The following is a 12,500-nucleotide window of genomic DNA, read 5'->3' on the forward strand; positions in this document are numbered from 1 at the left end:
CTATGACCAATAACCTAATATTGACATAACATCTGCTAATATGTCTATGACCAATAACATCTGCTAATATGTCTATGACCAATAACATCTGCTAATATGTCTATGTGACCAATAACATCTGCTAATATGTCTATGGACCAATAACATCTGCTAATATGTCTATGTGACCAATGACATCTGCTAATATGTCTATGTGACCAATAACATCTGCTAATATGTCTATGTGACCAATAACATCTGCTAATATGTCTATGTGACCAATAACATCTGCTAATATGTCTGTGACCAATAAGATCTGCTAATATGTCTATGTGACCAATAACATCTGCTAATATGTCTATGTGACCAATAACATCTGCTAATATGTCTATGTGACCAATAACATCTGCTAATATGTCTATGTGACCAATAACATCTGCTAATATGTCTATGTGACCAATAACATCTGCTAATATGTCTATGACCAATAACATCTGCTAATATGTCTATGACCAATAACATCTGCTAATATGTCTATGTGACCAATAACATCTGCTAATATGTCTATGTGACCAATAACATCTGCTAATATGTCTGTGACCAATAACATCTTTGATTTGACTGATGTACAGAAACAGACTCAGTTGACAGAGCGGTTCCACTTCCAGACAGTTGACAGAGCGGTTCCACTTCCAGACAGTTGACAGAGCCACTTCCAGACAGTTGACAGAGCGGTTCCACTTCCAGACAGTTGACAGAGCGGTTCCACTTCCAGACAGTTGACAGAGCGGTTCCACTTCCAGACAGTTGACAGAGCGGTTCCACTTCCAGACAGTTGACAGAGCGGTTCCACTTCCAGACAGTTGACAGAGAGGTTCCACTTCCAGACAGTTGACAGAGTGGTTCCTCTTCCAGACAGTTGACAGAGAGGTTCCACTTCCAGACAGTTGACAGAGCGGTTCCACTTCCAGACAGTTGACAGAGCGCTTCCTCTTCCAGACAGTTGACTGAGTAGTTCCACTTCCAGACAGTTGACAGAGAGGTTCCACTTCCAGACAGTTGACAGAGCGGTTCCACTTCCAGACAGTTGACAGAGCGGTTCCACTTCCAGACAGTTGACAGAGCGGTTCCACTTCCAGACTGTTGACAGAGAGGTTCCACTTCCAGACAGTTGACAGAGTGGTTCCACTTCCAGACAGTTGACAGAGCGGTTCCACTTCCAGACAGTTGACAGAGCCACTTCCAGACAGTTGACAGAGCGGTTCCACTTCCAGACAGTTGACAGAGCGGTTCCACTTCCAGACAGTTGACAGAGCCACTTCCAGACAGTTGACAGAGACACTTCCAGACAGTTGACAGAGCCACTTCCAGACAGTTGACAGAGACACTTCCAGACAGTTGACAGAGCGGTTCTTCTTCCAGACAGTTGACAGAGCCACTTCCAGACAGTTGACAGAGCGGTTCCACTTCCAGACAGTTGACAGAGCGGTTCCACTTCCAGACAGTTGACAGAGCGGTTCCACTTCTAGACAGTTGACAGAGAGGTTCCACTTCCAGACAGTTGACAGAGCGGTTCCACTTCTAGACAGTTGACAGAGCCACTTCCAGACAGTTGACAGAGCCACTTCCAGACAGTTGACAGAGCCACTTCCAGACAGTTGACAGAGCGGTTCCTCTTCCAGACAGTTGACAGAGCCACTTCCAGACAGTTGACAGAGCGGTTCCTCTTCCAGACAGTTGACAGAGACACTTCCAGACAGTTGACAGAGCGGTTCCACTTCCAGACAGTTGACAGAGAGGTTCCACTTCCAGACAGTTGACAGAGCGGTTCCACTTCCAGACAGTTGACAGTTGACAGAGCGGTTCCTCTTCCAGACAGTTGACAGAGAGGTTCCACTTCCAGACAGTTGACAGAGCGGTTCCACTTCAAACATCCCTCCAGACTGCTCTGTCTAATCAAACATCCCTCCAGACTGCTCTGCCTAATCAAACATCTCTCCAGACTGCTCTGTCTAATCAAACATCCCTCCAGACTGCTCTGTCTAATCAAACATCCCTCCAGACTGCTCTGCCTAATCAAACATCCCTCCAGACTGCTCTGCCTAATCAAACATCCCTCCAGATTGCTCTGTCTAATCAAACATCCCTCCAGACTGCTCTGTCTAATCAAACATCCCTCCAGACTGCTCTGCCTAATCAAACATCCCTCCAGACTGCTCTGCCTAATCAAACATCCCTCCAGATTGCTCTGCCTAATCAAACATCCCTCCAGATTGCTCTGCCTAATCAAACATCCCTCCAGACTGCTCTGTCTAATCAAACATCCCTCCAGACTGCTCTGTCTAATCAAACATCCCTCCAGACTGCTCTGCCTAATCAAACATCCCTCCAGACTGCTCTGCCTAATCAAACATCCCTCCAGACTGCTCTGTCTAATCAAACATCCCTCCAGACTGCTCTGTCTAATCAAACATCCCTCCAGACTGCTCTGTCTAATCAAACATCCCTCCACACTGCTCTGTCTAATCAAACATCCCTCCAGACTGCTCTGTCTAATCAAACATCCCTCCACACTGCTCTGTCTAATCAAACATCCCTCCAGACTGCTCTGTCTAATCAAACATCCCTCCAGACTGCTCTGTCTAATCAAACATCCCTCCAGACTGCTCTGTCTAATCAAACATCCCTCCAGACTGCTCTGTCTAATCAAACATCCCTCCAGACTGCTCTGTCTAATCAAACATCCCTCCACACTGCTCTGTCTAATCAAACATCCCTCCAGACTGCTCTGTCTAATCAAACATCCCTCCAGACTGCTCTGTCTAATCAAACATCCCTCCACACTGCTCTGTCTAATCAAACATCCCTCCAGACTGCTCTGTCTAATCAAACATCCCTCCAGACTGCTCTGTCTATCAAACATCCCTCCAGACTGCTCTGTCTAATCAAACATCCCTCCAGACTGCTAATCAAACATCCCTCCAGACTGCTCTGTCTAATCAAACATCCCTCCAGACTGCTCTGTCTAATCAAACATCCCTCCAGACTGCTCTGTCTAATCAAACATCCCTCCAGACTGCTCTGTCTAATCAAACATCCCTCCAGACTGCTCTGTCTAATCAAACATCCCTCCAGACTGCTCTGTCTAATCAAACATCCCTCCAGACTGCTCTGTCTAATCAAACATCCCTCCAGACTGCTCTGTCTAATCAAACATCCCTCCACACTGCTCTGTCTAATCAAACATCCCTCCAGACTGCTCTGTCTAATCAAACATCCCTCCAGACTGCTCTGTCTAATCAAACATCCCTCCACACTGCTCTGTCTAATCAAACATCCCTCCAGACTGCTCTGTCTAATCAAACATCCCTCCAGACTGCTCTGTCTAATCAAACATCCCTCCACACTGCTCTGTCTAATCAAACATCCCTCCAGACTGTTCTGTCTAATCAAACATCCCTCCAGACTGCTCTGTCTAATCAAACATCCCTCCAGACTGCTCTGTCTAATCAAACATCCTCCAGACTGCTCTGTCTAATCAAACATCCCTCCAGACTGCTCTGTCTAATCAAACATCCCTCCAGACTGCTATGTCTAATCAAACATCCCTCCAGACTGCTCTGTCTAATCAAACAGTTTGCAAGTCTCCTGTAGAGTGACACTAATTTGTATGTAATGAGTGAAGCCTTGGGGAGGAACAAGGAGACAAGGTGCAGATTCCCCCATTCTTCCTCCTCCTCACCCCCACCCTCTCACTCCTCACCCTCTCCCTCCTCCTCACCCCTCCCTCACCCTCTCCCTCCTCCTCACCCCTCCCTCACCCTCTCCCCAGTCTCCAACCCCCCTCCCACTTCCTTTGTTTTCCCTCCCCAGCCAATCAGCTGTCCTGTCCCGGGCTGTGTGGGTGTGTCTCTCTGACTGTTCTCTTTGCATTCCTCTGCAGGCATCTCAATAACAATAGAATCCGCACCCTGGGAACGCAGTGCTTTGACGGCCTTCACAGCCTGGAGACTCTGTAAGTTGACCTCTCATTATCATGGAGACAACTACTGCCATTTGAAGATTCTTTGCCCTCTTCATCTCTCTTCTCTCTCTCCTCCTCCCTTCATCTCTCTTCTCCCTCCTCCTCCCTTCATCTCTCTTCTCCCTCCATCCTCCTCCCTTCATCTCTCTTCTCCCTCCTCCTCCCTTCATCTCTCTTCTCCCTCCTTCTCCCTCCCTCTCTCTTCTCCCTCCATCTCTCTTCTCCCTCCCTTTCTTCTTCCCCACCTCCCTCCCTCTCTTCTCCCTCCATCTCTCTTCTCCCTCCCTCTCTTCTTCCCTCACCTCCCTCCCTCTCTTCTCCCTCCTCCCTCCATCTCTTCTACCTTCTCCTCCCTTCATCTCTATTCCCCCCTCCTCCCTCCCTCATCCCTCCCTCCATCTCTCTTGTCCCTCCTCATCCCTTCCTCTCTTCTCCCTCCTCATCCCTCCCTCTCTTCTCCCTCCTCATCGCTCCCTCTATCTCTCTTCTCCCTCCTCTCTCCCTCCATCTCTCTTCTCCCTCCTCCTCTCTCCCTCCATCTCTCTTCTCCCTCCTCCTCTCTCCCTCCATCTCTCTTGTCCCTCCTCATCCCTCCCTCTCTTCTCCCTCCTCATGCCTCCCTCTCTTCTCTCTCCTCCTCCCTCCCTACATCTCTCTTCTCCCTACTCCTCTCTCCCTCTCTTCTCCCTCCCTACACATCTCTTCTCTCTCCTCCTCCCTCCCTCCTTCTTTTGCCACTGACAGTCACACAAGACAGAGAGTTTCCCTTACAGCTCTAGAAGTGGGCCGCTGCTCTCTTGCTCTCTGGTTCTCTCTTGCTCTCTGGTTCTCTCTCGCTCTCTGGTTCTCTCTCGCTCTCTGGTTCTCTCTCGCTCTCTGGTTCTCTCTCGCTCTCTGGTTCTCTCTCGCTCTCTGGTTAGTGTGGGTAACATAGAGATGTGTGGGTAACAGAGAGACGTGTGGGTAACAGAGAGACGTGTGGATAACAGAGAGACGAGTGGGTAACAGAGAGACTTGTGGGTAACAGAGAGAATTGTAGGTAACAGAGAGACGTGTGGGTAACAGAGAGACGTGTGGGTAACAGAGAGACGTGTGGGTAACAGAGAGACGTGTGGGTAACAGAGAGACGTGTGGGTAACAGAGAGACGTGTGGGTAACAGAGAGATGTGTGGGTAACAGAGAGACGTGTGGGTAACAGAGAGACTTGTGGGTAACAGAGAGAATTGTGGGTAACAGAGAGAAGTGTGGGTAACAGAGAGACTTGTGGGTAACAGAGAGACGTGTGGGTAACATAGAGATGTGTGGGTAACAGAGAGACGTGTGGGTAACAGAGAGACGTGTGGATAACAGAGAGACGTGTGGGTAACAGAGAGACTTGTGGGTAACAGAGAGAATTGTAGGTAACAGAGAGGCGTGTGGGTAACAGAGAGATGTGTGGGTAACAGAGAGACGTGTGGGTAACAGAGAGACTTGTGGGTAACAGAGAGAATTGTGGGTAACAGAGAGAAGTGTGGGTAACAGAGAGACTTGTGGGTAACAGAGAGATGTGTGGGTAACATAGAGATGTGTGGGTAACAGAGAGACGTGTGGGTAACAGAGAGACGTGTGGATAACAGAGAGACGTGTGGGTAACAGAGAGACTTGTGGGTAACAGAGAGAATTGTAGGTAACAGAGAGACGTGTGGGTAACAGAGAGACGTGTGGGTAACAGAGAGACGTGTGGGTAACAGAGAGACTTGTGGGTAACAGAGAGAATTGTGGGTAACAAGGAAACTTGTGGGTAACAGAGAGACTTGTGGGTAACAGAGAGACTTGTGGGTAACAGAGAGATGTGTAGGTAACAGAGAGACTTGTAGATAACAGAGAGACTTGTGGGTAACAGAGAGACTTGTGGGTAACAGAGAGATGTGTAGGTAACAGAGAGACTTGTAGATAACAGAGAGACTTGTGGGTAACAGAGAGACTTGTGGGTAACAGAGAGATGTGTAGGTAACAGAGAGACTTGTAGATAACAGAGAGACTTGTGGGTAACTATGAAACGTGTCTTCCAGATTGTTGTGGATGTGGGGGTGTTCCTCCACCCCCCCACCCCCCCATAAGGAATAGTGTATCAGTAATGGCAGCAGCTGCTTGGACACAGCCGGCATATTCTCCTCAGGGAGGGGTCTCTGTCTCCACCCTGCGGGGGGTGAGGAGTGCTCACATTAACTCTCCATGTGTCACATGACATCTATTCAGCTCCAGGGACTGGGAGCTATTCGTTAACCCCCTGCCTGCCTGCCTGCCTTCCTTACAAACCTCCTTTATCCATGTGTCATTTTGATAATGGTTAGACATTTACATGTCCACACAAGCAAAGGGCCGATCGTCACATGATCATCCGAACCTAGAGGTCCCCCCCCACAGTATTACATACAGGACCTTATCCTGGCTGCTTCTCCATACAACAACATGGGAAACTAAGTGTGTAGTTCCTATACCTTAAAAACACACTGGCATAGGATCTTACACTCTCTTCCTGGTACCATCCTGGGTCTCCACGACAACAGGTGGTTTATGGTGTCAGAGTAACACTCTCTTCCTGGTACCATCCTGGGTCTCCACGACAACAGGTGGTTTATGGTGTCAGAGTAACACTCTCTTCCTGGCACCATCCTGGGTCTCCACGACAACAGGTGGTTTATGGTGTCAGAGTAACACTCTCTTCCTGGTATCATCCCGGGTCTCCACGACAACAGGTGGTTTATGGTGTCAGAGTAACACTCTCTTCCTGGTACCATCCCGGGTCTCCACGACAACAGGTGGTTTATGGTGTCAGAGTAACACTCTCTTCCTGGTACCATCCTGGGTCTCCACGACAACAGGTGGTTTATGGTGTCAGAGTAACACTCTCTTCCTGGTACCATCCTGGGTCTCCACGACAACAGGTGGTTTATGGTGTCAGAGTAACACTCTCTTCCTGGTACCATCCTGGGTCTCCACGAAAACAGGTGGTTTATGGTGTCAGAGTAACACTCTCTTCCTGGTACCATCCTGGGTCTCCACGACAACAGGTGATTTATAGTGTCAGACTAACACTCTCTTCCTGGTACCATCCTGGGTCTCCACGACAACAGGTGGTTTATGGTGTCAGAGTAACACTCTCTTCCTGGTACCATCCTGGGTCTCCACGACAACAGATGGTTTATGGTGTCAGAGTAACACTCTCTTCCTGGTACCATCCTGGGTCTCCACGACAACAGGTGGATTATGGTGTCAGAGTAACACTCACTTCCTGGTACCATCCTGGATCTCCACGACAACAGGTGATTTATGGTGTCAGAGTAACACTCTCTTCCTGGTACCATCCTGGGTCTCCACGACAACAGGTGGTTTATGGTGTCAGAGTAACACTCTCTTCCTGGTACCATCCTGGGTCTCCACGACAACAGGTGGTTTACGGTGTCAGAGTAACACTCTTTTCCTGGTACCATCCTGGGTCTCCACGACAACAGGTGGTTTATGGTGTCAGAGTAACACTCTCTTCCTGGTACCATCCTGGGTCTCCACGACAACAGGTGGTTTATGGTGTCAGAATAACACTCTCTTCCTGGCACCATCCTGGGTCTCCACGACAACAGGTGGTTTATGGTGTCAGAGTAACACTCTCTTCCTGGTACCATCCTGGGTCTCCACGACAACAGGTGGTTTATGGTGTCAGAGTAACACTCTCTTCCTGGTACCATCCGGAGTCTCCATGACAACAGGTGATTTATGGTGTCAGAGTAACACTCTCTTCCTGCTACCAACCTGGATCTCCACGACAACAGGTGGTTTATGGTGTCAGAGTAACACTCTCCTCCTGGTACCATCCTGGGTCTCCACGACAACAGGTGGTTTATGGTGTCAGAGTAACACTCTCTTCCTGGTACCATCCTGGGTCTCCACGACAACAGGTGATTTATGGTGTCAGAGTAACACTCTCTTCCTGGTACCATCCTGGGTCTCCACGACAACAGGTGGTTTATGGTGTCAGAGTAACAGTCTCTTCCTGGTACCATCCTGGGTCTCCACGACAACAGGTGATTTATGGTGTCAGAGTAACACTCTCTTCCTGGTACCATCCTGGATCTCCACGACAACAGGTGATTTATGGTGTCAGAGTAACACTCTCTTCCTGGTACCAACCTGGATCTCCACGACAACAGGTGATTTATGGTGTCAGAGTAACACTCTCTTCCTGGTACCAACCTGGATCTCCACGACAACAGGTGATTTATGGTGTCAGAGTAACACTCTCTTCCTGGTACCATCCTGGATCTCCACGACAACAGGTGGTTTATGGTGTCAGAGTAACACTCTCTTCCTGGTACCACCCAAAACAACATGGAAAACTAACTGCCCATGGTAGAAATATGTTTTATTGAAGAGCAGAGTTATAGCTATATGCAGAATACATACTCTTGTGGCTCCATTTTAGTGCTACATAAAGGACATCATTTAGAAAGAACGAGAGAAAATAAGAGAGAAAGAAAGTGAGGCATATACCTTTACTGTAAAACAACATGTACCTTAGAAAACACTCCCTGGCCTAGTAGTACTGTGTTTATTTATCAAAACACTCCCTGGCTTAGTAGTACTGTGTTTATTTATCAAAACACTCCCTGGCTTAGTAGTACTGTGTTTATTTAGCAAAACACTCCCTGGCCTAGTAGTACTGTGTTTATTTATCAAAACACTCCCTGGCTTAGTAGTACTGTGTTTATTTATCAAAACACTCCCTGGCTTAGTAGTACTGTGTTTATTTAGCAAAACACTCCCTGGCTTAGTAGTACTGTGTTTATTTATCAAAACACTTCCTGGCCTAGTAGTACTGTGTTTATTTAGCAAAACACTCCCTGGCTTAGTAGTACTGTGTTTATTTAGCAAAACACTCCCTGGCTATTTTTCCGTATAATATCAAAGTCATGACACGGGTCTGTTTCTGTTTAATTAACCCTGCTTCAAATATGACAACGTTTACATGACAGATGTCTGTGTGAGGGAATTAAACAAAGCAAAAATCTACCTGATATTCTCCATCTGAACTGTAGAACCTGAGTTCTAACACACAGACATGATATTCTCCATCTGCACTCTAGAACCTGAGTTCTAACACACAGACATGATATTCTCCATCTGAACTGTAGAACCTGAGTTCTAACACACAGACATGATATTCTCCATCTGCACTCTAGAACCTGAGTTCTAACACACAGACATGATATTCTCCATCTGAACTCTAGAACCTGTGCTCTAACACACAGACATGATATTCTCCATCTGAACTCTAGAACCTGAGTTCTAACACACAGACATGATATTCTCCATCTGAACTCTAGAACCTGAGTTCTAACACACAGACATGATATTCTCCATCTGAACTCTAGAACCTGAGTTCTAACACACAGACATGATATTCTCCATCTGAACTCTAGAACCTGAGTTCTAACACACAGACATGATATTCTCCATCTGAACTCTAGAACCTGCATTCTAACACACAGACATAATATTCTCCATCTGAACTTTACAACCTGAGTTCTAACACAGACATTATATTCCCCATCTGAACTCTAGAACCTGAGTTCTAAAATACAGACATGATATTCTCCATATGAACTCTAGAACCTGAGTTCTGACACACAGACATGATATTCTCCATCTGAACTCTACAACCTGAGTTCTAACACAGACATGATATTCTCCATTTGAACTCTAGAACCTGAGTTCTAACACACAGACATGATATTCTCCATCTGAACTCTAGAACCTGAGTTCTAACACACAGACATGATTATTCTCCATCTGAACTCTAGAACCTGAGTTCTAACACACATACATGATATTCTCCATCTGATCTCTAGAACCTGAGTTCTAACACACAGCCATGATATTCTCCATATGAACTCTAGAACCTGAGTTCTAACACACAGACATGATATTCTCCATCTGAACTCTAGAACCTGAGTTCTAACACACAGACATGATATTCTCCATATGAACTCTAGAACCTGAGTTCTAACACACAGACATGATATTCTCCATCTGAACTTTACAACCTGAGTTCTAACACACAGACATGATATTCTCCATCTGAACTCTAGAACCTGAGTTCTAACACACAGACATGATATTCTCCATCTGAACTCTAGAACCTGAGTTCTAACACACACATGTCCGTTATTCATTTAGAAAGGCTTCTATGTCCTTCCTGCTGCAGTGTGTCTATGTGTCTCTCCCTGCGTCCCAAATCGCAACCTATTCCCTGTATAGTGCACTACTTTTGGCCAGAGTCATATAGGGCCCTGGTCAAAAGTAGTGCTCTCTAAAGGGAATAAGGTGCCATTTGTTGATGCAGATTCTGACTCTGTGTGTGGTCGTTGTGAACAGGACTCTGTAATAATTGCTGTCCACTTTATATAATGTTTACATACCCTACATTACTCATCTCATGTATATACTGTACTCTATACCATCTACTGCATCTTGCCTGTGTCACACGGCCATCACTCATTCATATATTTATATGTACATACTCTTATTCATTCCTTTACACTTGTGTGTTTAAGGTAGTTGTTGTGAAATTGTTAAGATGACTTATTAGATATTACTGCACGGTCGGAGCTAGAAGCACAAGCATTTCGCTACACTCGCATTAACATCTGCCCACCATGTGTAGGTGACCAATACAATTTGATTTGATTTGATTTGCTGTTTCCATACGACCGGACGAACGACCGGCATGCACATGTTCTCCCAGGGTTTTCCTTGTATTACAGACAACCTTCTGTCAGGGTGCAACAGGATATCTCTGTATGCAGTGTGCCAGCAGCACAGATTTCTACTACTGAACCCTGGCCACTCCTGCTGGAGAGATGCACAGGCTGACCAAGCAACCAAACAACCTCCCACGGACAAAGGGGACTGGGAGCCCAAGCCATGATTAGCTCTTAATCCTAGGGGCCACTCTCTGTCCAAATGGTGTCTTAACCCTAGGAGCCACTCTCTGTTCAAATGCTGTCTTAACCCTGGGGGGGGGGGCACTCTCTGTCCAAATGGTGTCTTAACCCTAGGGGCCACTCTCTGTTCAAATGGTGTCTTAACCCTGGGGGGGGGCCACTCTCTGTCCAAATGGTGTCTTAATCCTAAGGGCCACTCTCTGTCCAAATGGTGTCTTAAACCTAGGGGCCACTCTCTGTTCAAATGGTGTCTTAAACCTAGGGGCCACTCTCTGTTCAAATGGTGTCTTAAACCTAGGGGCCACTCTCTGTTCAAATGGTGTCTTAACCCTGGGGGGGGGCACTCTCTGTCCAAATGGTGTCTTAACCCTGGGGGGGGGGCACTCTCTGTCCAAATGGTGTCTTAACCCTGGGGGGGGGCAATCTCTGTCCAAATGGTGTCTTAACCCTGGGGGGGGGGCACTCTCAGTCCAAATGGTGTCTTAACCCCAGGGGGAGGGGGGGGGGCAATCTCTGTCCAAATGGTGTCTTAACCCCAGGGGGGGGGGGGCAATCTCTGTCCAAATGGTGTCTTAACCCTAGGGGGAGGGGGGGATCTCTGTCCAAATTGTGTCTTAACCCTAGAGGGGGGGGGGCAATCTCTGTCCAAATGATGTCTTAACCCTAGGGGGGGGCACTCTCTGTCCAAATGGTGTCTTAAACCTAGGGGCCACTCTCTGTTCAAATGGTGTCTTAAACCTAGGGGCCACTCTCTGTTCAAATGGTGTCTTAAACCTAGGGGCCACTCTCTGTTCAAATGGTGTCTTAACCCTGGGGGGGGCACTCTCTGTCCAAATGGTGTCTTAACCCTGGGGGGGGGGGGCACTCTCTGTCCAAATGGTGTCTTAACCCTGGGGGGGGCACTCTCTGTCCAAATGGTGTCTTAACCCCAGGGGGAGGGGGGGGGGGCAATCTCTGTCCAAATGGTGTCTTAACCCTAGGGGGGGGGGGCAATCTCTGTCCAAATGATGCCTTAACCCTAGGTGGGGACACTCTCTGTCCAAATGGTGTCTTAAACCTAGGGGCCACTCTCTGTTCAAATGGTGTCTTAATAAACCTAGGGGCCACTCTCTGTTCAAATGGTGTCTTAAACCTAGGGGCCACTCTAGGTTTAAACATGTTTTCAAATTCTTTGTGGATCTGTGTAATCTGAGGGAAATATATTTATAGAGGTAGATGGAAGGCCGTGTTGCCCAACCGAGTCCTTCGTCCTTTGAAGAATGTCTCTGCTGGTAAATTGGATACGTTGTAGTAACGTCGATGTGTGGTAGACAGGGTACTATGTCTGTTCCTTCCTAACCCTCGTTTGCAGCTGCTATTGCTAACTCAACGGCTAGGAGGTATCACTTCTGTAGTGAATAAGAGTTCAAAGTTCATACCATTCGCAACCAAAGCTCACGCTGATGTTGGCTTCGTTCTGTAGTTATTGTCTGAACCATTCTGATATCGGACCGTCGTCCTCATATCCTCGGAACAGG

The 12,500-nt window shown here is 47.3% G+C and overlaps 1 protein-coding gene across 1 annotated transcript in view; it reads left to right on the forward strand.

Moving 5' to 3' along the window:
* LOC109886808 (leucine-rich repeat-containing G-protein coupled receptor 5-like) overlaps positions 1-12,500 on the forward strand; it is a gene marked incomplete at its 5' end in the record, with an annotated part of 70,196 nt that overhangs the window by 2,875 nt on the left and 54,821 nt on the right. Inside the window, one exon of the mRNA XM_031817653.1 lies at positions 3,923-3,994. Within this exon, the coding sequence (XP_031673513.1) occupies positions 3,923-3,994 (72 nt within the window). The remainder of the gene's footprint in view (positions 1-3,922; positions 3,995-12,500) is intronic.

Source organism: Oncorhynchus kisutch, unplaced genomic scaffold (assembly GCF_002021735.2).
Source record: "Oncorhynchus kisutch isolate 150728-3 unplaced genomic scaffold, Okis_V2 scaffold1110, whole genome shotgun sequence".
NCBI classification, from domain to species: Eukaryota; Metazoa; Chordata; class Actinopteri; order Salmoniformes; family Salmonidae; genus Oncorhynchus; species Oncorhynchus kisutch.